The sequence below is a fragment of the Wolffia australiana genome, chromosome 1, assembly GCF_029677425.1.
Source record: "Wolffia australiana isolate 7733 chromosome 1, ASM2967742v1".
Lineage (NCBI taxonomy): Eukaryota > Viridiplantae > Streptophyta > Magnoliopsida > Alismatales > Araceae > Wolffia > Wolffia australiana.
In genome coordinates this window covers 13,165,907-13,192,588 of record NC_135835.1, presented here as the reverse complement: position 1 = coordinate 13,192,588, position 26,682 = coordinate 13,165,907, and the positions used below count along the sequence as shown (strand labels likewise).

At 41.3% G+C, this 26,682-nt stretch overlaps 2 protein-coding genes across 7 annotated transcripts in view; one reads left to right on the top strand and one right to left on the bottom strand.

Moving 5' to 3' along the window:
• Positions 1-350: 350 nt before the first annotated feature.
• LOC144707472 (Protein kinase superfamily protein) lies at positions 351-4,284 on the bottom strand. The gene is made up of 11 exons (XM_078580594.1): positions 4,126-4,284; positions 3,844-3,949; positions 2,962-3,104; positions 2,555-2,665; positions 2,113-2,301; positions 1,876-2,031; positions 1,534-1,799; positions 1,365-1,462; positions 1,099-1,277; positions 910-1,020; positions 351-604 (listed from the first exon to the last, which is right to left on the bottom strand). Exons 1-11 carry the CDS (start codon positions 4,186-4,188, stop codon positions 407-409), a joined length of 1,620 nt encoding a protein of 539 aa, XP_078436720.1. The 5' UTR covers positions 4,189-4,284; the 3' UTR covers positions 351-406.
• Positions 4,285-4,555: 271 nt separating this feature from the next.
• Positions 4,556-26,682, top strand: part of LOC144707423 (RING-finger, DEAD-like helicase, PHD and SNF2 domain-containing protein) — a 42,578-nt gene continuing 20,451 nt past the window's right edge. Inside the window, exons 1-14 of one of the 6 annotated variants that reach the window (XM_078580523.1) lie at positions 4,556-4,712; positions 5,032-5,874; positions 6,249-6,455; positions 7,899-7,960; positions 8,072-8,528; positions 9,242-9,442; positions 14,338-14,593; positions 16,854-17,097; positions 17,200-17,360; positions 17,436-18,020; positions 18,763-18,929; positions 21,155-21,368; positions 21,439-21,627; positions 22,122-22,238. In XM_078580523.1, the coding sequence (XP_078436649.1) occupies positions 5,057-5,874; positions 6,249-6,455; positions 7,899-7,960; positions 8,072-8,528; positions 9,242-9,442; positions 14,338-14,593; positions 16,854-17,097; positions 17,200-17,360; positions 17,436-18,020; positions 18,763-18,929; positions 21,155-21,368; positions 21,439-21,627; positions 22,122-22,238 (3,678 nt within the window). In that variant the 5' untranslated portion in view covers positions 4,556-4,712; positions 5,032-5,056. Of the gene's footprint in view, positions 4,713-4,785; positions 4,882-5,031; positions 5,875-6,248; positions 6,456-7,898; positions 7,961-8,066; positions 8,529-9,241; positions 9,443-14,337; positions 14,594-16,853; positions 17,098-17,199; positions 17,361-17,435; positions 18,021-18,762; positions 18,930-21,154; positions 21,369-21,438; positions 21,628-22,121; positions 22,239-26,682 lie in introns of those variants that run through there. The other 5 variants (XM_078580526.1, XM_078580535.1, XM_078580551.1 and 2 more) reach the window with 5 other exon arrangements.

The following is a 26,682-nucleotide window of genomic DNA, read 5'->3' as shown; positions in this document are numbered from 1 at the left end:
CCAACTACACCATCCACTTGCAACCCACCCCCAACAACCAGCCTTCCACCACCGGCACGCCCTCCATCATCAAGCCCAACCAATATATGCTCCTCTGCAGCCAGACTTGTGACTTAGTCCACCCTGGCTGGCTCTTCAGGATCAGCAACATCACTTGCAGAGCAGTCAACCAGGGACGAGAAGTTGGAGCAGGGAGGGGAGGCATGTGCAGAGATGACTCTTGGACTGGTTTGACCCTTGCACCTAATCTGGGCAAACTGGTCTTCTCGAAATCATGGACTGATGATCTGACTTCTGTCCAGTCTGACTGATCCCTGGTCCTAAATGTCTAACCCAAATGACAAGCATCATCCTAGTGAAATACCACATAAATCTATAACATGGTAACTGGTGACTTAAGTGAATATTAATAAATGTCAGTGGGGGATGGATCGAACGGTCGGCGTCGCATCCGGGGACTGGAAGAGATGGTGATCCGCTGGTCTCGAAGCATGTTCATGCTGGGGGCCAGAAGTCGAGTGTAGCGGTCAAAGTAGAGAAGCTGCTTCATGAGGAGAGCAAACTCCCGCGGAAATTTCAAGCCGTAGGATTCGCTCACCCTCACCTGCACCATGGGTAACTCAGAACACAATCTTGTGACTATAGTTCCGGATCCCCCGGAACGTGGACGATGGAGGGGACGGGACAAAGATCGTCCCGTCCGACATCCGGAATCAGTGCACGGACACGGACGGGACAGTTTTTTCGTCTGAGTTGACGAAAACCGTCCCGTCCCGAGGTCTCGGGACGAATTTCCGTCCCGATTTTCGTCCAACCTCGTGGATGGGATGATTTTTTCGTCCGCGTCCCTGCACTATACTCGTGACTTCAAAAGGAAAAGAAGACAAAGAACTTGCAGCAATGACATACCACATCCAAGAAAAGCGCGTTCATCTGCCTGTCGTCCACAACCACCTGGGCAGAGACGGCAGCCGCGTTTGGTCCTCTCGCGGCAGCCACGATGATCTCCGTGTCCAAGTCCTGATCCGCAGGGACACCACACCAATTAAAGACAAAGACAATGACGGGTTTATCTTATCTTATCTCATATTTATGTACCTGTATGGAGGAGAAAATCTTCTCCAAGTCTCTGGCGAAGGCCATAACATCCACGCTCTTCTCCGTTGCGCCCATGTCGACCAGGGCCGACGCCATCGCGTCGTACTGCTCCGTGGCAAATGATGCCAAGAACGTCTCCATCGCCGCCCACGTCTTCGGCGAAATCCGCCCAACTATCCCTGCAAAGTATGAAAAAATCCCCATGATTTTTTATAAAAGCCCACTTTCTTTACTAACTTCAACCAAGGAAACATTTTGATACAAACCAAAGTCAAGAAATCCAATTCTGCCATCGCGAAGAAGCCACAGATTTCCAGCGTGCACGTCTGCATGGAACGTTTCACATGCGATCAGGCTCCCAAACCTGAAGAACAAGATGGTGCTACGTTATTGAGTTCAGATCGATGAATTTGCACATTAAGGAAAGCTACGTACCACACGTTGAGTGCAGTGACTAAGCTCAGCTCAGGGTCCGAAGAGAACGACTTGATTGAGTTCAGGTCGGTGAGAGGAACTCCGTAAAGCCTCTCCATCGTTAACACACGTTTAGTGCTGCAGCTTGGGAAGACCTTGGGTGCTGCAGCTTGTCTTGTTAGGCCAACATTCTCGAGATACCTCCGGAAGGCTTCAATATTCGCAGCCTCTTTTCGAAAGTCAACTTCCTCAAGCATAGATTCCTTAATATCATTTATGATCCCTACCTATATCACAGAAGATAGACACATAAAATGACCCCACTTGTTGACCACGAATGTATTATTGTGGGATATATCATACCAGAGATGTCCGCCGTAGTTCGGGATTTAAGAACTCCAGGATGCGTGCAACGACATAGATAAAGTTCAAGTCTGCTACGAGCACGTCCTCAACACCAGGTTTAAGAATCTTTATCACAACTTCTTCTTTAGAGCCCTTCAATGTGGCAGCATGAACCTGCAAAAGGAAGCTAAGGGATCTAACGTCAATTATCCTATCTTTTCAGATCTTATTTGTGCCAGAAGTGTTTTTACGAACCTGAGCGATTGATGCCGATGCAATTGGCATGGGGTCTATGTACTCATACACACTATCTAGTGGCTTTCCCAGATCTTCTCGTAGAACTGCCTCAATCTCATTGAATGGAACAGGAGGTGCTTTATCAAAGCACTTCTGAAATTCTTCAACGTACTCTGCGGGGAATAGCGTTGGCGCAGACGCGACAAACTGCAAATTAAGACAAGACGCCAAGTTCATTATAATACATTCAATTCTATGCCTGTCTCACATTAGCGACAGAAGTTTCAAGCATTCAGCACTTTATCCCTTTGCATCGTTCTCCCAGAACATGGGATTATCCCGGATTATTAATTAGCTGAGAATTCTTAATTAGCTATTGGAAATAGCCCTCGGGCTTTTTACAAAGGATTATCCCGGATCAAGGCATTAGCCGGCTAAATAATGAAGACAAACAACATACCTGGCCCAGCTTAATATAGGTTGCCCCCATGCGTTCGAACAATTTCCGTAGGTAAACCGGCGAGACGAGTCCAAACATTTCATTCGGTAACGTACTGGAGGAGTTGACCGTCTGAGAAAAATTGAAAATATAAGTCTAATTGTTCAGCTCTGTGTTCACGGGAGAAGATTCAGGGCAATCGACCATTTAAGAATTCTAAGCCAAAATGTTCAAATCATTTCCAATCGGTGAATAAGTAACAAGAACGAAAACAAGTTGAACCCCAGCTCTGCGAAAAATGCCGGGGACTCAAATGACCATCAAACCGATAGATCTTTGTAAAGTCCGATGAAAAGTAAAATTCCAGGTTGTATATGGAGGTCAGATTCCGGAATGGATAGCTGAAAAAGGAACAAAAGCGATGATACCTTAGAGACATCAGCAAGCCATTCACCGCCGACACCAAAGACAGCTTGAATCCCCTGTGCCAGCCTTAACGCTCCTCGAGGTCCCGTGTTGATTGATGTTCGAATGATATCCTCCACCAGCTTGGGTAACTCATCAACTCCGCCTGAGGCAACACCATAACATTGTTTTAGCCGAGAGAAAATTCATTCTCAGAAGTATTCTCAGCAGGAGATATGGATTACTGTTTGATCCTGTTAGTCTCTCCGAATTGGAAATGTTCAAGGTGGATAGAGCCATCAGCGACATTTGTTTTATCGAAGTGATAAAATCCGATCACAGGGTGAAACACTTGCCGACGCACCCGCTTCAATTGTTAACCCGAAGTTACAGATTCAAACAGCTCGGGCAAGTTTCAGATTATTATGTGATAAAATAGATGCCTTCTCTATTCTCTGCGAAGTCGCTGGAGGATCATGGAAACCTTCACTGAGGAGACCAAGCTTATCATCCATCTATCATTCGAGTTACTTTTTTTCCGATTAATAAAATCTTCGGCTTTGGGATTTCGTGAGAAATTTCCAATTTGCGAATTAAGACATTGTTCTTTCTCGGATGACTAAATTACATGCCCAACACTGGGTGGAATAACCATAATATCTCTATTAATTTAGATGTAGAGCAAACTACTTGTCGATATGCAAGACTATCCCGTTTCTGATAATTCTTTTTTTGCGATAACCAGAGAGATCTTGGCATTCGAAGACCCGTAAAGTAACCTCACGACGGGGGACATTTCTGGGTTGTCAGAGAGAGATCATCGGAGATTAATATTCCACTTCGGATTTTGCTCGAATGCATGAATCAGTAAAAGACTTCAAATTATTCAAAAAATGGATTCGTACCTTGAACGCGAGTCGAAAACTCCTCCGCCCGGGAATAACGGGCAGTTATGGATACCCTACTCGGTCGGCGTCTGATAATTCTCCTCACAAAAACTGAATTCCTCAGCTGCGCCCGCAACATACACAATCAAAATAAGTAAGAAACCAAAAAAACCAAGAAATCACGGCAGAATCTAGGCAATTGACGGGCGAGAGCGGCGAGAACTGTCTTTCGGGAGCATAAACAATCCAAACAAACAATACAGAAAACAGAAGATTAAACAACGAGATAAACCGGCAGACCTGAGGGCGGCCTTCCAAGAGGAAGACACGGTAAGCCGGACTCCTCGCCGCCATCGCCGCCATTGCTGAGCTGCTTCGCCGTCGCCTCTGCGAACAACGTCAGTTTCTGAAGCCAACCGGCGGAAAAATCGTTTTCATTCTATACCTGCGGACCAGGTTAACACACGCTTCATCGCTTACCTTCAGTAACCTGCGGGTCCCACATAACGAACGTTGGACCCCTTCTCGGTCACGCAGGTCGTCGACCGCCTCATATTATTTAAATTAAGATACGGGAAAAATTTACCTCCTCCTCAATTAAAATAACAATTTTTGATGATAAAGGAATTTTCTACATTTTATAGTAATCTTTTCCCTGCGTTTAAATACCGGATTTTGCTTTGTATAAATACAGTTCTGGAAAAGGCGGTTAGGTTTTTGAGTTCCGAAAACGCCCTCGATAGTCACCGGCGAGTTTGAAGAGGGAACAGGAACAGAAACCCCAAGAACATCCGGAGAATCAGAGAGTATGCTCTTATTTGTTTGCCTTTTTGTTTGATTCTTGGCTCTGGAGGCTATGCAACGGAGAGATTTAGCGGTTAATCGAGGTAAGTTTTGGTGATTTCCTGCTCTCCCAGTTTTTTCCGTCGGCATTCTGTGGTCAATTCTATCCTCCTGTAAGTACCTTCGCAGAATGCCATATGAAAGTTGTTGATGTCAAATCAGTTCACTTGAAAGGGTTGAACTTGAGAGATATGCCGTCTCCCCGAGTTTTAGGTAGCCGACTTTCTCTTCCGTTCTGTCTGACTTCCAATGATGATCTTGATGAACTTAGTTGCATAGTCTGAGCTTTTCAGGACCGGATAACGTTTCAAGAATTTTGTGAGCTGAATTGTGACTTTATGATAGTACTCTTGTTTTTTTCAGGTGAAAATTCGAAGGTGTAATTACCATGGGAAGGAAGAAATCCCGTCCAGTCAGGTCCAGAGGGATTCTTACGCAGGTTGCCAATGCAAACGGTATTTCTGGGACAGACGCCGGCACAGGGGACGTCGTGAATGTGAAAATTTCTGACGGTAATGCAGTGGCCAAGGAGTTTTTTGTAGACGTAGATGACAGCCATTGGGGACGGGATGATCATTTGGACATTGCAGAGATTGTTCTTAAAGACATTAAACTAGATGAAGGGATAACAGATCATGGGTTGATAGAGGGTCGAGGTGTAATGTCGGACATACACCTGAGGTTCAAGGTACAGGATGCAGGTAATTGTAATCTTAAGGTTGGCTTCTGGCCTGTTATTTCTGCTGATTCGATCTCTTTGGAATTTCTTGAAACCAATAAATATTGTTCAGAGGATGACAAAACTTCTAGAATTCTATTCTCTGGGTATTTGGATGGCCCAGATGAGAGTTTATCCGGGCTTTTGCATTTAGTTAGTCTAAAATATATGACTTTGCGGCCACTTCTTCCTGTCCAAATTCTGGGTAATGCCTCGTCTGTCAGGCTGAGAGTTGAGATACTGAAAAACGCTTTTGATGCCTGCGAATCACTGGTAGAAGTAATTAGAAAGCCCTGGAAGAAAAGCATGATCAGTGTGATATCATGGTTGCGTCCGGAAGTTAAGACTTCAGAGTGTAGGTACGGAATTGATCATTGGGCTTCTGAAAATACAACTGAAATGTCAGATGTAGAAGGTGAATGTGTGGCCTCAGGTCTGCAAGCAGAGTTTGACGCTGCTAAATTTTATGAAGCCATCAAGCCTTCCAAGTATGTAGTCCTATGATATATCTTTTACTCCTTATTCTGACTTTGTTTTCGTTATTGAAAGACTGTATCATAATCTGCAAGTAGACGTCCCTTTTTCTGGATCTTATTCTGCATGCACGGACGATTGTAATACTTCGTCATTGATCATTTGTTGCGTCCCGATGATATTTGTCCATCTGTGACTCAGTTAAACAGTTTCTTCATGATTACTTTTTTATCCTTATCCTTGTCTCTATTCGATAATTCAGTTCATCCTTGTCATCTGTCCCGATCTTAGTTCTAGTTGACTCATGCATCCTTGTTGGTATCTTTTTCCTGTCTAGATAATTGACATCCAAATCATTGGAATCAACTTGTACGATTCGTATCTGCAGGAATGAACCAATGCTTGGAGATGAACTTCCTGAATTAGTTCCACAACTTAGACCATATCAGCGTCGTGCAGTTTTCTGGATGATTCAGCGAGAGCAGGGCCTCTCTGCTTCCTCTGTTAGAACTGCGGAAAACCAGCTATATTCTCCTTTTTGTGTTCCACTCTCTTTTCTGGATGGAACTTCACAAATGTTCTTCAATCCTTTCGGGTAAGTTTCTCTTGAATTATCATTAATGCTGGACCGTTTCGCAGAAGAAATATGAATGGCATATGGAATAGAAAATAAGCATCACACTTTGTTTGGCACAAGTTCCTGGCCAGAAAGAAGGAAAAAGAGTCTTTAAGTCAGAAAACAAACAAAGCTGGTTACGAATCACATCATGGAGTATCCTTTATTTGTCGAAACCTCTTTAGAGATTTTTTTTTGAACAATAAATAAAAAACCTTTTTAGAGATAATCCACCGGGATAGCTATTTTAATGTTTCTCTTCGTAGTAGTAAATAAAAGTCAACCCAGGACGTATTTTTTGTTATAGTACGAATGATTAGTTGATGCTGTCTAACCGATCTCATTCAGTTATTAGACAGTCTAGGATCGTGATATGTTCTTTTCAAAGAAGGAACAAAAGGGGGGCGGTCAACAACCACCGTTGACCGGCGTCTGAACCCAGAAGGAAGGTTAGGAGACACGACCCTATAAATAAGAGGAAGAAGAGATCAGGTAGTAGTCTTTTTCATTTCTTGAAATCAGAGGGCGACGGTTTCACCGTCGGAGGGCCAGAATAGCAGGAGCCAGCCTGCTGATCTGGAGGAGCTTGCTGACGCAGAGGAGCCACAAGGATCCAGGAAGGAGCTTCGCCTGAAGAAGGAGGGGTCGTCCAGATCCGGAGCTTGCTGACGTCGACAAGCTAGTCAAGATCGAGGAAGGAGCTTCACCTGAAGGAGGGGCCATCCAGATCTTTTATATTCTGTTCTTCTCGCCGTGTTCGTTCTTGTTCAGACTGGGACCTGCATTGTGCAATTCTACCATATTCTTGAATTTCTGTTAAAACTATTCCATTGATACCTTGGAGTGCATCAGATCGCCTAAACAATTGGTGGGGATTGTTATTCATTAAGGCCAAGGAATCGGCTGCTCCCCTGTATGCTTTTTTTTCTTTCACGTCTTATGGAATAGAACTAAAAAAGGTCCATCTTTCCTCGTGGTGTTGGGCCATGGTACGAAAATTGTAGCGGAACCCAAGGGTCTTTGTCAAGAATCATCATATATGTAGGAAATGGTATAGTGCTACATTCGTGTGGGGGTATCTGAAAGCTGGCAGGGTTAAGTGGTCATTCCCTTGGTCTCAGGTGTTGAGGGGAAAACGTTGAAGTCAAAAACCCATGCTGAAGAAAGATAAAAGGCGCTAGAGTCTTAACAAGGAAAATGTCTCGCTGAGGGAAGACCATCTACATTTTTGATAATGTTTTTCCGACCAAGTTATTATGAGCCAGTAAAGTACATTGAGCTTTAAAACAATATGATCTGGAAAAATCTATAAAAGGAGGATTTTAATCATATTTTTTTCTGTGTGAATGTAACACGTAATTATATTTTAGTCGTCATGATCCTAGATCAGTCATAACTTATCATTTTTATTTTATTTTTCAGTGGTAATATTTCACTTCGTCCAGAGACTTCATTATCCCATATTCCTGGTGGGATCCTTGCAGGTAACTTGTCACTCTTTAGATATTGTCATTTTAACTACAAAATATAGGGTTGCACTCATGCTGATGATGATGATGATGTCATTATTTTCCAATTTCATGTCCGAAGGACAGACGAGATGGGTTTGGGAAAGACCGTTGAATTGTTGGCATGCATTGTTATCCAGCGTAAGTTGTGTCCAGAGGATTGCACTGCGTCAGACAAGGAAGCCACAGAAACGGGAAATGGTATCAAAAGATTGAAAAAAGAACGTGTTGAGTGTATCTGTGGAGCTGTGGCCGAAAATCCTCAGTTTAAGGGCCTGTGGGTTCAGTGTGACAGTTGTGATGCATGGCAGCATGCTGATTGCGTTGGTTACTCTCCTAGGAAACAGATACTTTCTAAGAGCTTGCTTCAAGGGAATAATCCAAGGGAGACTGATTCTACCCCTGTAATGAAAACAAACGACAGTTACCTGTGCCCAGTGTGTTCAGAACTGATCGCGGCTACTAATTCATTAATATACAGTCGTTCAACTCTTATTGTATGTCCATCTCCTATACTGATGCAGTGGCATGCTGAACTTACCCGGTAAGCCTAATTTTGTAAAAACTTGCAATTTTAAATATTTGCTGTGCATCCACTGATTTCTATCTTGTCCCCAAGTCCTACCAACTACTCTTCATTTTCTGCTATCAGTGTATTTATTTCTTACATAAAAGCCGAAAATAATTTGGATTCTCCAAGCATGCACAGAAAACTCGTAAAGGTTCTGGATATTTTTAAAATTAGCCAACTTGATTTTCTTAAATTGCATTGCCACTTGGTTTGGTATGATATCAAAATTTGGCATAAGCCAATGAAAGACATCCTTAACTGAGTTGCCTTTACTCTATCTGAAATTGTCATTTTTATCTCCTTTCACTTTTTTACCCAACGCTTTAGTTCAATAATGTAGAAGAACATTGTGTTTTAATTGGAATGATCTGAGTTGGAGACTCTACTGATTGCTGAGTTGCCTTTACTCTCTCCTAATTCCTCAGTTTTTTTAACTTTTATCTTCCTTCACATTTTTTTACGCACCACATTTGTTTGATGTCCATGCATTTTTGGTTTTGATTAGGATGATCTGAGACTGAGATGGCTAGAGTAGAGGGATGCATTAAAACGTAATCACAATTGTGTCCATGTTCTGGTGATTCCTCATTTGGCGGGAACATGTTGTATCTGGTTGTTGTGGATTTCCTTATTATGATATTTTTGCATTCTTTTTAAATGGCATGTACCTGATTTACATGCTACAGCCACACAAAGCCTGGAGTTTTGAAGATTCATATTTATGAAGGTGCAAGGGCCTTATCTCCTTCAAGCAATCTGAAGGCTTATGTGAGTGAATTGGCCACTTCTGACATCGTACTTACAACGTATGATGTTCTGAAAGAAGATTTATCACACGATTCTGATCGGCATGTCGGAGATCGTCGCTGCATGAGATTCCAGAAGAGGTCCTTTGTTCAACTTACTTGTTTGGTCAAAAAGATAATGTTCTCCTGTACTTCCCTTGTTTTTTTCGTTAACAGCTTTTCCTGATAATAGTTGGATTCTGGCATATTCTCTCGAATATGTTCCTTTTTTTTGCCTTAACACTTGTACTTTGACATCTTTATTAAAGGAGACACATTTGGGCATTGTACGTTGTTATATAGAAATTTTTATTTTGCAGTTAAATTTCTATCACATTTGTATCCCTCTAACCAAATTGATATGTTTTTTCCTTGAACGTATTGATGACGGCGTGATATGATCCCATGGTATCTAGGCCTCTTTCGTCATTCCATCCCAGTAGGGGCATTCTAGTCATTTGGACATTATGTAATTCCTTTAAATTGGACAGCCCTCCCTTTTGGATGGTAGCCAAGAAATATCAAGAAACATGTATGGCTCCCTGGCGGTGTCCATTCCCCCACTATCTTCCCTCCGGCGACGTCCACTCCATCAGACCTCCTCTTAGACGACGTCCACTCCGCCTACCTCTTGTCGTGCCGAAGTCTACCCCGACATTCCCTGTCTCGATGCCGACAAACCTTCCAGTGTCGTCTCCCACCCTTTCTATCCTCTCCCTGATACGAACTTGTGGGTCCATATCACGACTCAAGACAATTGGGGTGTGTTAGAGTCACGTATGGGGACTGTCGAACATGCGACACCCCTTTAAAAGACCTAACTGGGCGGGAGAGGAAGAGTTATTCATTTGCAGCGGGATCTTCTGCAGCCAGAAGAGTCCAGACAAGACAGTCCTCTGTAGTCTTCATCCTTTTTTTCTTCTATGATTCAACAGCGGATCCATTATTATAGATTGGGAATTCATAACTGTTTGTCTCATGGGAACTACTCGATTCAGAATATTATGCCTTGAACTTATTTCAGCAACATTGATACAGGTATTATGTATCACAAACCTTTGGTATTTTTCTCCCTGCAAAATGGGAGATTGTTATATCTTTCCCCACTGAGAGACTGTTTCTTACTGCATAACCATGTGACCATTAAGTTTTCAGATAAAAAACTTGTGCCCTTCTTTACCAAGTTGACTCTAGAAGGACGGCGTCTTCTTTGATCAATCCCTTTTTATGCCCTAATTTGCCAAGTATGGCCGTTATTGTTTTTCTCAGTAAACTTCAGATGGAGAGAATCAATCTCCCATTTGAATATTTTCGCTTCCAATATTGACCTTTCTCATTCCTCTGTCATAAGGATTTACAAGCTTATTGCCCTTTGTTTGGGTTTAATCTATTTTTTAATCTAAAATTTGTGTTTTCATTAAGAATCTTTAGCTTTCTGGTCTCTTAATTGTGAGTTTCACATAGCTTACCCTGACAACTCACCTTTACCACGTGGATTCGCAAAAGCCCTAAAAGAGTGTGTGACTGATACGATCCTGTGTCGAGATCGAATCCGGTTCTCGCTGTAACTAGAATTGGATGCGCTTGATTGATTGACTAAGTCGTGACGTTCACTGATAGATGAATGTAGGAGATAGATGAGAGGGAGAGATGGAGAGAGGTTCCCGAGAAGGAGGGAAAGAATGGGAATGGTCGGGGGAGAGGCGGAGCAGAAGGGGTAGGGACTGGCCGGGGACGAGCTGGCTGAAAACGAGGTGAGGTAGAGACGATCACGAGCTAGGGGATTGTACAGGGAGACGGAGCTTGGACATAAGAAGAGAGGAGAGGTGGGAAACAAACAACCTCTTAAGATCAACTTCCAGTCTGCCCTCCCAGAAGGCGGGCTTTGCTATTTAAAGGAAATATGGTAGAAGAGGGGCCTAGCTGCCCTTAATGTTCAAAGGACGAGAATGCCCCCAACGAGGGCTGGGGATCCTATCAGTGACGAGAGAAGAATAGTACCTGGATACATGTAGCGACCAGAGTCCTGTTGTAAATACTCAGGCTGGGTAATGGACAGGGCCATTTAACCATCAGCCCATACATGTGGAATTCGACAAGACGAATAAAAAACTTTTTTTTTTGAAATGTAAAAGGGGTAAACACCCGATGAATCCGTGAACCCCCCATCAGGACCATACTGTCCTTCACCATCAATCCGATCATATTTGAATCCTCCCCTCTTCACTGGCGACTAAAAAACTCATAGGAAGGGTAACATGCCTAACATACACTTCCCCTATGTTCCTCAATAGAGTGAAAAATGGCCTCTCTGATATTGTTTTCCCACTCCTTCCTGGAATCATTTCTTGCTAAGTTTGTCATCTTTTTCTCAGATTCCTCTTATGTGGGTTCAGGTGCTGTTATCAAATCACTGTTCATCTATTGATCGCCTATGTCACCGTGGACCATGTTGACTCCTAAAATTGGATAAGGTCTTCCTCAAGACTTACCATCTTAAGAAGAAGAGGGACAAAACTAAACCTGCCATTGTGATATACCTTTCCCTAAATCTGGAAATTCTTTGGCCCCAAGCTTGAAGGATGGATCTGTTTTTAGATACTGGTTAGATGATTGGTCAGCTAGGTGTTTCCACGGTTTTCGGTCCATGCACGGAGTCTGGGAGTGTTGAGATGACAGATGGAGTCTGATCTTAGATGGTGCTCCATCGGATCAAAGGGTGGAAGAGCTGAGAGGCATGCCACAGTTGCTATTACATCTCCGACCTTTGAGTGACACAAAAAATGACTGGGAGTGGAGAGGCGCCACCTTTTTGGTTGGAGATGCATGCCACAGGATCGCACAACCACCACCACATGTCACCTTATATGGAACAGAAGATTCCCGTCAAGGTGCAGATTTTTGGACAGTTGTTGCTTACACAATGACTTGTGATACAAACCCTCTGGAAGAGAATGTTCCTGGGTGCCTCTACAGAATGCATGTGCACAAGGGGTGAGGAAGACTGTTCCTACCTTTTGGTTTGCTTGTTCGTTTGCCCAGGTGATGTGGGCATCACTGCAAAACCCATGGGTGAACATCTCCTCTAACAAAGCCTTCTGGGTTCAAACGGGAAAGCAGATCAAGGAGGAAGGCAGAATGGGCAACGCTCCTCAAGGTGCTGTGGGTGATATGGCTGCATTGTAGTGAGTTGGTTTTAAGGGAGGACAGCCTCATCTGTCAGCGTTCTTCACAATGTGGTGAGTTTTGTTGCATACTGGGGCTAGGTTACGAGTAATGCCGCCTCGATAAGGTCCCATTCCCCTATTTAAGGTACTGGGTTTTCATAGAGAAGGAAAGCCAAGGTGGAGTTGTGAGTTCTTTGGCTTCCTTACCTGCACATCGTATCATTTCTTGCGGGTTACAATGTGCCGCAAACCCAACTGATATCGATGATACACTTACCTACATGGGGATGCATTCCTCTGGAGCTTTGTGAAGATCTTACTGCGGCCTCCCTGCCCTCACTGTCCTTTCCCTCTTGTTTTTCTGTTTCTCTTTCATTATTCCTTTGAGATCATTTTTGGATAACATGGAGATATTTGAAGTTAAAAAGGTTTATTCATTGATGGTATTCGAATTACGATAGCATTTCGTTGGTACGACTCAGGATTGTATCACAAACCAATCACAATGGCCTAAATCTTGTCTCTGTCCCTATTATTCTTGAATACTGAGCATAGGTAGTTGTACTCTTTTACATTCCGGGTACAAATCTGTAATCTCAGGATAGCTATCTCTTCCCTCATCTTGTAATCTTGCCGGCAATTAGAGCATGTGTCTGCGTCTTTTCGGGGAGCAAGAGAGTAGTTTCTTGTCCACAGAAGCAGGAGGCTGTCTTCCTCATTTCAGACATAATTGGTGACTCTTTTAACCTGTGTATGCGGACTGTCACCTCGACCAAATTTGATGTCGCTACAGGCGTTGCCCTATCCTCTTGAATGACAATCTCATTGGAATGGGCTATCATTGTCAAACAGTCAGAGGAGCCTGTGCCACTGTGCCACTCCGTGATGTAGAGAATAAAGCCACAGCTCGAAAGTAGAGACGAGGGTGGAAAAAGTAAGGAAACACAAGTCCCCACATGGATCCTCACTCCAACGTTGATCTTTCTTGTCACCCTCATGTAGACCATGCATTCTATACCTTGAAGGTTGCATAGAAGCTGGTCTGCATTGCTCATGTGGGGTCTGGCATCGTCTCAGGGCGACAAAGTAGTTAGCTAAGTATGACGGCAAGTTTGAAGTGAGGATCAATGTGGGGCTTGTGTTTCCTTATCTTTTCTACTCTCCTCTCTATTTTAGACCCATGGGTTCGTTCTCTACATCTTGGAGTGGCACAGAGTTGCGCAGGCTCCTCCAACTGTTTGATGACGATAGTCCATTCCAGTGAGATGGTTGTTCAAGAGGTCAGGGCAGCGCCTGTAGCAACATAAACTTTGGTCCATGCCGACAGGCCACATTCAGAGGCCAAAAGATTCAGCCAGTTCTGTCCAGACTGAGGTAGATGTTCTTCAGCTTCTGTGAACATGAAACTAATCTTTCGCTCCTGGAAAAGATGCAGACACATAAGTTATTTCCCAGAAAGATTACAAGGTGAGAGAAGAGGAAGCTATGCTGAGACGCTGCCACACCTTCTATGCCAGAATGTTGTACAAGAACACAGCCCTGCCATCCCTACCTTGAGAACTAGTGGTGGATCAATGACATAAGAGAAAGATGGAGGGAGTGGAAAAAAGCCGGGCGGCAGGAAGAACCCTGCTGCCATGGGATTCAGGTGAGGGTGAAGGTAATAAGATAAAACCAAACACATTTTACATTTGGGGGTTTCCCAATCTTCTTATAGGAGTAGGAAATCATAAGGTGAATGCAAAAACCCTAATAACTCCAACATTCCTGTATTTTTAATAAACATTCCCCTCAAAGAGGGCTATCGGGTAACAGATCCTTAAAATGTAGGTATCCAGTGGTCCCTACCTTGCTAACAAGAATATTTTGGTGGCGACTTTGCTTGGATGAGGCTCAGATGGTTGAGAGCAATGCCTCAGCAGTTACTGAAATGGCACTTAGGTTACGTGCTAAACATTGCTGGTGTATTACTGGGACGCCTATCCAAAAGAGTCTCGATGATTTGTATGGCTTACTTCGATTTCTCAAGGCGAGGCCGTTTGATATCTTCAAGTGGTGGAGTGAAGTCATCAGAGATCCCTATGAGGTATTTCGACTCTGACATCTTTTACTTTGTTTTCTTTTAATCCCATTACTTGTGCTTATTATATACATACCCTTAACTCATTGATTTTCTATAACATTTTACCATTGTATTTGGGCTGTGTAAACATCGACCTCGACACTTTACCTCCATTCAAAGTTGAATATTTTCTTGTAAAATCGTTGGCCCGGTCTGATATTTTATTCTCCAATATTATTTCTTTTCCTTTTTACCTTCCTTCTCCTATAACCCATGGGAGGTAAGATTGCATCAGATTTTTGAGAGAATAATTGCTTTGAGGAAAGGGACATGGAGGACATAAGGGTGGTGACGGATAGGAGGTGGAATCAGCTGACACTGGCAACAATAAGGTCGCTTGACTTAATTATAATATTGTCATTATTGGTACGATGCCAATTAATGATCACCCAATCGGATTCCTGGTCATGTAGACTTTGGCGCAGGCTAGAGTGATGTTACGACTCTTTTTGTAGCTTCCAACTATAGTATTTTTTACGATGATCTTGTCCGAGAGAAAGGATTGAGTAATCTGAATTGTGAGAAAAGCTCAGGAAGAAGAGAGAATAGAGGGAAGGAGCGACAGGATTGACCCGCCGGGGAAGGGGGTGATGGAGTGATGCACTTCACTGCTCCCCGCTCGACTCCTTGCTGCAGGGATGGTCTTCTGCAAAAGGGGGAGCGATGAGCAAGGGAGGGGGACCTTGAACGGGATTCGTAGAGGAACTTACGATGGTCAAAGGTGTCTCTCCCGTCTTGGAAATGCCCTCTTAAGGGTTTGGTATCGGGCCCGTCTGGGCCAGTCCGCCGTCTTGTTGGATGGGCCGAGGGAGATGCTCATAGATATGGAAGCAGATCGTATCATGTGATCTGTTAAACTGACTGATTGTGGAAACTGTGGAAGATTGGTAAAATGTACTAACAATGTTAATATATTGTAAAATATAGCAATGCATGATTGAGATTGTGAATATAGTGACAAGCTTCCCTATTATATGTCGTTTTAAATGTCTGTCTGCAGCAGCAGTTGCATGCTCTTTTAGGGTTTAAAGTGGACAAATGGGTAAAACTTGTATTGAGGCTGGAGCCCACTCATTTCAGTCACTTATTCCTCACGTGGGGAATGAGTAACTTAAATGACTGTATTTGGCCTCATGACATGGCCCACTAAGTTATGTCCCTGAAAAATAGGAAGGAAAGAAATATGTGGCTTTGGGAGGGCATGACTAGGTCTTAGCTTACACTTATGGTTCAATGAGTCTTAGCCCCATAAAGACACAAGATGGAGACAGGGAGATAAGGAGAAACGTTATCATGTAGACTCGTAAACAAGATCTGTTGTTTTAAGTCGTCTTCCTCCCTTTGTTCTCCAGCCACCTGTTCTGGTTTGGTTTTGACATAGCCCAACAAAATGAAACACCAAAAAGTAGTTCCCTCGTATTGCCTTTACCAGTTATATACACTGGCTTGCACAAAACTGGCGTGGTCCATCTAGTTTAAGCGGGCCTGGGTCCGCCTGTAGAGAAATATCTAAAAAGAGATATAGTGGCCTACTTAAACTGGAGAACTTTATGAAAATTAGAAGTTTCTAAAAATAAATAATTCATTCTATCAAAAAAATCCAAGGACATTAAGTGGCCTGATTAGGGGGCACTTTTGGAGTTTGTGCTCGAATTTAGAAGTTTCTGGAACTGAGGATGAGTTTTGTTTGTGCTCAAAAGTTATCGGTATCCTTAATATTGTGTAAAGGGTATCTTCTATGAAGGTCTATGTTGATTCCAGTCCTTGTTTGGTTCTGGAGTGGCTGGGGATTTCTGCTATGGGTTTGGTCTTTTCTCCTGTTGGCATACTTCTGTAATCTTGTTCAATCATTCTTTGATAAATGATCACTATGAACCAGACTCACTCAGATTTGATTAATTCTTTTTTCTGTCATTGAGTTGAAGAGCAAACCAAGAATCCTCTTACATCATTATCATTGATGAGTCAGTGTCTTGGACTCAGGATTCTATTGTATCATCATGATCTTTGATTTGTTTAATCTCTTGGCTTCCAATTTCCAAGACGGTTTTAAATTATTTCATGTTGCTGGTTTTTTTTCTTTTGATTTATTTTTTAAATTATGTACTTTCACTGGTCAGGTGATACTACGAGGGAATTATTCTTGCAGACATTGTATCTTGCATATTTTTTTGAAAAATAAATTGTATACCTAAACTAAGTTTTATATCTTTGTGTATGGCAGAAGAATGATTCGGTGGCCATGCAATTCACTCATAATTTCTTCAAGCAAATAATGTGGCGTTCCTCAAAAGTTCATGTCTCAGACGAGTTGCAGCTGCCTCCACAAGAGGAGAATGCTTCATGGTTGAGTTTTTCTCCTATTGAGGAACATTTCTACCAGAAGCAACACGAAACTTGCATGAAACATGCTCTAGAAGCTGTGGAACGTTTCAAGAAAGATTCTGTCAGACCAAAGTCTGTTGCTGGTTTGTTTCTCTCGCTTTGATTTAACTTACCACTTTTTTCATTTCATACTTTTTTAGGTCCGTTTACACCCATATTAATAGAGTACACTGATTGCTTTTCAGACCTTAATGACTTCTGCGATAGTATTCTTTCGCATGCGGATGCTGCTAAGCTTCTTGCTCCATTATTGAAGCTTCGTCAGGCATGCTGTCATCCTCAAGTTGGCGGTTCTGGTTTACGCTCCTTGCAACAGTCTCCAATGACTATGGATGAGATATTAGAGGTTAGTATGTCTTCAAACGCGCTCACTGCATTTGTTTCTCTCCCGTCCATCAATGGTTTCATACTTCGCTTGCAGGTTCTTATTAGCAAAGCAAAAATTGAGGGAGAAGAAGCTCTTCGAAAGGTGATTGTTGCATTGAATGGGCTTGCAGCAATTTCATTCATTGAGAAAGATTACAAGCAAACGAGCTCACTGTATGGTGAAGTGCTATCCATATCAGAAAAACATTCTGAGGATTTCCGTGTTGATCCTTTGCTAAGTCTTCACGTTCATCATAACCTTGCTGATCTGCTTCCACTCATCCCCAAACATATGAAAAATTCATTGGATGAAGGGCCAAGGGAACTACTACTAGAGGTCACGACGCCAAAGTTTTCTGGTGAATGTGTTGCCAAGAGACAGAAACTTTGTGAACACATAAGCTCAGATTTTGTTGGGCCACAGGATGGCACTGAGAAATATTGTTGTCCAAAACCGTGTGGAATAGATCTTAGTCATGGAGCAAAATCTGACTCTGTTGTCAAGACCAAGGCATCATCTGCATTGTTTGATGATGTTTTCCTGAAAAAGAAATGTAAAGATATCACTGACAAATATCTGTCTATCTTCCTTTCCAAGTTGTCAGTGGCACGACAAGAATTTCTCGCTGGCTGCGCTCAGGTGGTTATCCATTTTGATCCTTATATTTCTTCGACCTTTGGTTGTACTTTGGTGAATTTATGAATTATATGAAACTATGCTTCAATAGATTCAACTAGTTTGAGAAATAACATCTGCTATAGATGATGTCCCCTGGAATTTGAGAAATAACTTCTGGTCCATATTTTATTTTTAATTCATTATCCAATGTTTTGTATGTCTTAATTGATCACAAACTGCAAGTACCTCGTATTTAAGGACTTAATTTCAAGAATTTGGGTTGCTCAGCCATGCCAAAGTACAACAGTCCATCTCTATTTCTATTGCCACCTGTCGCGAGCAAGGATTCGCGAGGAAGAATGGAAGAAGAGAGGAGAGTAAGTCTCAATATAAGAAAGAACGACTCTTTCAACTCCCGTTTAGGATTCAAGGATAAATGCAAGTGCTATTGGGCGAAAGAAGAACAAAAGAGCCCAATATTAGGCCAAAAGTTTTAAGTCTAATATCTAGTGCATGAAATTGTCTTCCAATGGGCAAAGCCCATTGACAAGAGTCCATTCAACACGACCTATTATTTTCAGGACAACCAATTTTTCAGTTTCACTTAATAGCTCTGCCATGAGATGTCTTGTGCCTACTTTCCAACTTATATCCTATAAGCTTTGAATTGATTCGCTTTAATTTTTTTTCTTTTGGTTGAGTAGCCTCTGTTATGGTTCTCTTTTATGATTTATTTTTTATTTTTTGATTACCATTGTTGTAGGTTTATGATTTGTCCGAGAGTTTCAGAGATCTTAATGTTAACTGGTGGCTTGAAGCTCTTTGTTTGATAGAGAAGAACGAGGATTCTTCGGATGAACTCATTAGAAAGATTGATGAGGCAGTCTCTAGGACTGTGAATGGTGCCAGATCATCTCCGGTTTCTTCAAGGTTGTGGTTTTGAAACCTTTTGTGAATTGATCAATCATTTTTTTCTGTTTTTTTATTGGTCATTCATTCATTCTTTGTTTTATTATATTTACAAAATCTTGTCTTCTCTTACTCTTGGATGTGTTTGCTGTAAATTTAACCAAAATCTTGTCACATCTATTTTGTGGACTATTTTGTGGACTATATAACCTAGATGATGTCTGTAGCACTCCTTTTCTCTTCCCATCTGCAGTATCCTAATGTAACTCAGATATTTGTGAAGATAACTGATTAAAATATCTCATGGCTGTTCAATCTGTTCAATTTGTCACCATCTGTGGTGTATCCCGGGGGTGGATATCTCATAATAGGCCTCTTGGGACTCTATACAAGGTGGCGAGACGAAGGGGACGAGAGGGGCATGGACAGCCCTTTGGAGTGCTCTGGGCATTATAGCTGCACAGGAATGAAGTCATCTTCAACGGAGGGGAAGCATCGACGGACGCTGTTGTACAAGCAGTGATGTGTTTTACCTCTGCATGGTTTTAAGGTCTATTGCCAGGGCATTGGGAGCTGTCTAGGTCTTTTATGTACTTAACAATCATATTTATATGGGACAATGGGAGGGTGGCCAATTTTGTGTGCGCTCTCCTATCTTTCTTCAAAAAACTTGTCTGTAGTGAATGGGTCCAGCTTAAGTTTAAGACTTCTTGATATTTTATCTAGAAGTTAGAATTGTAAGGGAAGCTTGCGACCGTGAAGGAACCATAACAGAGTAAGAAAAGGGGTGAAAAGTGATACGAGCCAAATCAGGAAATATAAACGTAAACGGCAGGTCGAGGGCTCGTTTAGCAATGCTACTAAAATTAGATATGATTGATGATATTCAATAAGAGGGAGCATCCTCAAGAATGGGCTTCGATGAGAATCGGAGTCCAGTCGACCAGTCGAGGAGATCCTCCAAGACTGAGGGGAGGACCTATCCGGTTCTTCTCCATGCGGGCAGCCTGCCGTCCAGCCAAGTCTGGAGTCTATTTTCTTCTTGTCTGTTCTCGTCGTTCTCCCTTCCGGGTCAACGAACTGGTTTGTTTGTTTGAGTATGAGTGGGTTTATCTTTTCTTGGCCCTATTTTCACAAGTCTCTCGGCTCCCGTTTTTGTGACATCTTTAGAGGGTAGCATATCAAAAAGTTTGCTCATTGCTTTATTTCTTCTACGGATAGTATATACATGATGCAGTACAACGGAGATTTAACAACAACTAGAATAGCCTTAAATGATGTGTAGCACGTGTGCCTCACGTGCTCTGATATCAATAAGAATGATTACAGGCAGAATGTTTATCTACTACTGTCCGTGGATGTTTGGCAAAAATAAAATGGATTTGCTAGTATGTGTTTGATGGCTGAATCTATTTTTTTTGAAGAAGCTTAGATTGTAGATAAGACAAGGCTCTACAAGAAAAAAAGCTTAACCTCAACTCTTTATCAGAATTTGGGTTAGCTAGAAGGTATTTATTGGGAGAGGACAGAGAAAGCATTAATAGGCCATTATATTGGGCCATTTTACAAGAGAAGGAAATATGTTTAACAGTTCTGAATTCTGGTTGAGAACATGCCAAACTAATACATTATTCATTGCAAATTTTATGAATTATTTCTAAAATTATGGTTTGAATGGGTATTCTTTTGTTACTTTCTTCACATGAAAGTATCAGAGAGAACCCAAAGACAATGAAAGTTAATTACAGACATGTGCGGGGCCCGCAAGTGAGAGACCCTTAAAAGGAGCAAGCTGAGCGGGAAAACAGGGAGGGAAGTTGTTTCTCAAGATCAGGATAGTCATAGTGACCGGAGGCCAGAATAGTGGGCGTCCGCGGCCAGAGGAGAGAAAATCAACCTGGAGGGACATCCTTATCTATCTATTTTCTTATTGTTTTTCTTCTTCTGTTCGAGTGATTTTGATTACATTCGCTGTCATTTGGATTCTAGTATTGGTCGCACCCTAGAGGATTTGCAATTCTAGATTTATTCAAGATTGTCATTTGACTTTGATACACTGTTAAGTATCACATTTCAATAGTGTTAATGATGTGTTAGATTTTGTCATATCATTATTTTTTAATCCAAAAATTGACAGTTTTGCCTCTTAGGGAACAGCGGCTATGTTTTTTAATCTGATGCCTGCCCTTGTTGAAATTTAGTTTGAGAATTGTCATACGATCTGAATATTGGGCATAACATTGTAGGTACCGGAGTATTAGTGGCTTAAAACTTATAATTCAGTCGGGTCTTGATTCTTTGGAAATTGCAAGACAATCACTCATCTCTAGGTTGTCAGAAATTGACAAAACTATGGAAACCCCTAAAGAAACTGACATATTACGAGTTAGATTTTGTCCAAGTTGTCAATCTGGCAACGGTTCCCTCTGTGTACATTGTGAACTTAATGGCCTTTTTCAGGTGAGAAAGCTGTAAATTTTGTTAATATATTGTTGGGTTCATCTTTCTTCCACGACAACTATATTTTCAGGAGTATGAAGCTCGACTTTTCCATTTGAAGAAAGGAGATTATATGGTGGCTTCAGCTGAAGAAGCCATCAATTTTCAGAAGAAGAAAAGTGAGCTGAATCTTTTCTTCCGTGATGGCAACAATGGTGTGGAGCATGCTGCTGCTGACTTTGGGAAAAAAGGTCAGCGGCATGGCAGCACAAATGTTGTTGTAAGCTCTCTAAGACTTTACTGACTACTCACTTGTATGTCACCCTGTCAGTGTTTACACCACCTTGCTGTCAATGTTTTAGATGTCAAGGAACCGACTTTTGTATAGAACCACATCTGCAATAGATCCATGAATAATGTCCTTTGTAGGCATATATTTATGCCTTTTAATGCAATCCCTCCATAGAAGTTTCAGTTTTTTCCCTCATCACTTTCCAGGCTCAGTGTTCTGACTATGGCATTATCGCGGCTAAGATTATTTTTATGATCTCTGTTCTCATTTGGTCTTTATTCAGCGTCCTTTCTTATTTAGTTATTTTCAAGCATAAAATTTTGAAAACTGCTTTTAAGGTGACTTTCTAGGTGTTGATAGTGGTTTTAAAATCAGAAGGGTCTACATTGTCATCTCCTAACACATAGTCTATTGACGGAACCTTTAATCGGATTGTTTCATGGATCCATTTGATCCGTGAACAACTCCTGTATCTGATGCAGATTTATAAGTTGCCTTCAGACCTGGAACTTATTCTGGGAGTGTTAAAAAGGAAATCAAAATCCCTTTTAGGAGGGCAAGGTGCCTCATCTGCCGGAAAGCATCTCCTCCTTTTTGAGGTACACAGTCTTGATGCCTATACTCCATTTAATTTTCGCGAAAAAATCAATGCAATTAATTGTTTTACTGTGTGTAGTTTGTTTCTCTGTGACATACTTATTTGTGGAACACCATGTTTGGGTCTAACAGTAGCAACTATATGATAAACTTTGTGGTTTTTGAGTGTATACTCATTAAGGGTTTTAGCTGTTGGCCTTCTTATAAAAATGCCTACAGGAGGTTTTATTTATGCCCTAACATATAACGGAATCTGCATTATTCTCGGATTCCGTCTCCAGTCGACATTCTCCTCTCTGTTAAAGTTCCGATTTGAAAACAAAGACTCATGGGAAAACCAAACAGTTTACTTCCAAGAAATGCTTGGCACATATCTTTCTCATACCTATATAGAAAAAATGAAAGAAATGAAGAAGCAGCTACATTGGTGCCACATCAGACAACATGTGAAGGACCCAATAGGAGTCCCTCTTATAAATAAGAGGGCATCTACCCTCAGAAGGCTGCTTGGAAGTTTGTTGCATGGACGACGGTCTGAGCAAAGATCGAAGAATGCAATGGCGATCCGCCTAACTTGGCATCTTATCTCCCTTCCCCTCTCGCTATCTCTTTGTTTCTCTGGATTTCCCAGTCCGCATCAGTTACAGATTCTTGGATAGCTTACCGCTATTTGGAAGCTCGTAATTTTATTCTGGATTTTTTTGAATTCTGTCCACTGGTTACATGTTCCAGATTTAAAAGACATATATAAAAATACTTGGCTCATGGGAATGAAGGTTAAAATATGGAGGAAAGTATGAAAAATACGATTTTTTTGAATGAAAAGAGGGAAGATCACCCGAAATCGATGACCAACCCAAAATTAATAATAATATATATGACCGTGAAAAGTACATGCCTGGCCAGTCTGACCTCTTTTTCCTCCTTCACTTCCTACTAAACCATTAGGATATACAAATCTCCACATCATGTAGCACCGAGTCCAGGGACAGTCTTTCCCTTAAAAAAAAGAATTTAACTGAATCTGCTGAAATAAGAGGCTCTTCTGATATCACACTTGGCACAGTATCTGTGGCAGCATCATCTTATGTGCAATCTGACAATTTGTGGAGAATTGTTGAAGTGCAGAAGAGAAGAAAATTTTTTATTTCATCAAGTAAAAAGAGGTACAAAAATAGTGTTTTCATCAAGCTTTATAGAAGCCGTTGGGTACAAAAATAGAGGTACAAAAATAGTGTTTAACTCATATTTCTCAACACTCCCCTTCAACTGCAGGAATGTATACTTATCATTCCAAGCTTGGATCTCAAATATTTTGTTCTCTCGATAGGTACTCCCTTAGTAAAAATATCTGCACATTGCTCTTCAGAGCTTACGTACTCTGTCTTCAGGTCTCCTTGTTCCAAGTGTTCCTGTATGTAGAATCTGTCTATGTTTACATGCTTCATTCGGTCATGATCTACTGGGTCATGAGCTATATTGATAGCCGATTTGTTGTCGCAGCGGATAATGATTGGCTTTAAAAATGTAATCTTCAAGTCTTCTAATAAATTCTTGATCCATATTGCTTCATCAATTCCCTTTGACATTGCCCGGAACTCAGCTTCTGTGCTAGATTTTGATACTACGCTTTGCTTCTTGCTTCTCCATGTAACTAGATTGCCTCCTAAGACTGTGCAATATCACGTAGTTGACCTATAATCAAATCGAGAACCAGCAAAGTCAGAATCAGTATATAAAATAAGATCAATCTTACCTGTTCTTCGGTGTGCAATACCAAGTCCTGGTGTTCCCTTTAGGTACCTGAGAATTCGGTTAGCAGCTTGAAAATGCGAATTTCTAGGTGAGTGCATAAATTGACAGTACATTAACAGCATAGCTTATATCTGGTCGAGTGTGTGCTAAGTACAAAAGTTTTCCTATTAGACTCTGATATGAAGTAATTTCTACTTTAGGGTCATCCTCTTTTAAAGTTAGCCTATGATTAACCTCAATTGGTGTCTCACTTATGTGACAGTTCACCTGTTTTGTTTCATTTAGAAGGTCTAAAATATATTTTTGTTGTGTCATTAGGATTCCCTCACTCGATCTCGCAAACTCGATACCCAAAAAATACCTTAAGGGTCCTAGGTGTTTAACCTGAAAGTGTTTATTCAGGTGTTCTTCTAGTTTCTTTATTTCTTCTAAATTGTTCCCAGTGATTATAATGTCATCTACATATACTATTAAAATAGTTAGTAGATCCGTTGTATAATGTTTAAAAAACATAGTATGTTCTCCATTACACTGATTATATCCTAACATCTTCATGGCTTGGGTAAATCTCCCAAACCATGCTCGAGGTGATTGTTTCAAACCATATAAAGCCTTTTTTAGTCTACACATTTTTCCTTTATTTTGTTGATTCTCATATCCTGGAGGAATATTCATGTAAATTTCCTCCTTCAGGTCTCCATGTAAGAAAGCATTTTTAATGTCGTATTGGTTTAGTGGCCAATCTAGGTTAACGGCCAAAGATATAAGAATTCTAATGGTGTTCATCTTGGCAACTGGGGCAAATGTTTCCTGGTAGTCAATTCCATATGTCGGAGTATACCCCCTAGCTACGAGTCGTGCTTTGTACCTGTCTAAACTTCCATCCGAGTTGCATTTGATAGTATAAACCCATCTACAATCTACAGATTTCTTATCCTTTGGTCGATCCACAATTTCCCAGGTTTTATTTTGGACTAGAGCTCTCATCTCTTCATCCATTGCTTCTTTCCAACTAGTGATGTTCATTGCTTCTTTTGTGGATTTGGGAATAGTAATTTCTTGGATTTTTGTTAGAAATGCCTGGTATTTGGGTGATACTTTCTCATAGTTTAAACTGTTATTGAGACACTACCCCTCATGGGCTAATGGGCCCTAGTCTATAAGCCCATTAGCCCTATTATCATTCTCCTCTCTCTTAGGGTATATATACCCTCACATGTACTCTCTTGGAGTTTATGTCATTATCTTCCTTCTTCCTTCCTTAACATAAACAGTTTGCCATGGGATATTTTACACATTTTCGAGTCTCCTTTCCCAAAGCGATTGGCCAGCGACCACTTACATCTTCAGATGTTACTCCCCCTTCAGTGGATACCTCTCTCCCTTCACCCAAATCCAGGTCTTCTGGTTGGTGATCCTTTTTCCTTCTTTGATAGTATTTTGGATATGGAGTAAGTTGGGATGCTGTCGAGGCTTGTTCAGCTACATTCTCTATCCTAGGTTCTGTTAATAGGCACTCCTGATTATTTATTAGGGAATGATCCCTAATACTTGTGTTAACTTCCGTATCGAATATTTGGTACCTATCTGACAGTTGTACTGGCTCAGGCGAAGGATCAGATTGTATTTCTAGATTCCCAGCCTCACAATTGAGCATAGAAGTAGTATCTCGGTGTGACTCAGTACCTCTTGGCTTGTAATAAAACGATTTTTCACCAAAGATAACATCCTTCGTGACAATATATTTGCGAGTGATAGGATGGTAGAATTTGTATCCCTTTTGTGTAATAGAATACCCTACAAAGACACATTTCAGTCCCTTTGTAGACAACTTATTCTGTTTGTGGTTATAATTGTATACATAACCAACACAACCAAATATCTTCGGAGGTAGTCCTGTCTTTAGTCTCACATTTGGGTAATGTGCCTCAAGCAAGTCAAGTGGGCTTTTGAATGCTAAAGTGCTTGAGGGAAGTCTGTATACAAATGTTCTGATGATAAGATGTTCTTCCTTTATCCAAAAAAAAACCCCATATCCAAATTTTGAATGCTAATGTTCTTCCTTTTGAATGATAGTCTGTATACAAATTTCAAAAAAAAAAAAAGTCTGTTGATAAGATGTACTGATGTCATAACTGAAAAACCCCATAAATTTGTAGGAACGTTTCCTTGGATTAAAAATGTTCTTCCTTCATCCACAATATCTCCTATTTTTCGGTCAGCCACACCATTCTGCTGTGGAGTGTATGGACATGATATTTCATGTCTTATTCCCTCAGACCTAAAAAATTCAGTGAGCTCAGTATTAAGAAAATCCTTTGCATTATCTGTTCTTAATCCTTGAACTTGATCACCGAACTGTCTTTTTATGAGGTTATGTAATCCCTTTAAATTCTTGGTAACCTCATACTTGTGTTTCAGTAGGAAAATCCAACTATATCTACTATAGTCGTCTGTACATACTAGGAAATACCTGTTTCCTAGTATGTCAGTTTGTGGAGATGGCCCCCAGACATCACAGTGAATGATCTGGAAGGGCTTTAGCACTCGTGTAGAACTCAAAGGATATGTGCCTCTCTTAAATTTTCCCAATTGACACGCTTCACAAACTAAATTTTCAACAACAATGTCTTTAAACAAAGTTGGATACAAATGTTTAAGGAGGTGATAGGATGGATGACCCATTCTTTG

What these genes read in the sequence shown, in the direction of transcription:
- LOC144707472 (XM_078580594.1), bottom strand. Translation starts at nt 4,188, where the DNA reads ATGGCGGCGATGGCGGCGAGGAGTCCGGCTTACCGTGTCTTCCTCTTG. An exon ending in CCTATATTAAGCTGGGCCAG is followed by an intron (nt 2,302 to 2,554) that starts GTATGTTGTTTG and finishes CTTAATTTGCAG; the next exon opens with TTTGTCGCGTCTGCGCCAAC. An exon ending in GTCACTGCACTCAACGTGTG is followed by an intron (nt 1,463 to 1,533) that starts GTACGTAGCTTT and finishes CTTGTTCTTCAG; the next exon opens with GTTTGGGAGCCTGATCGCAT.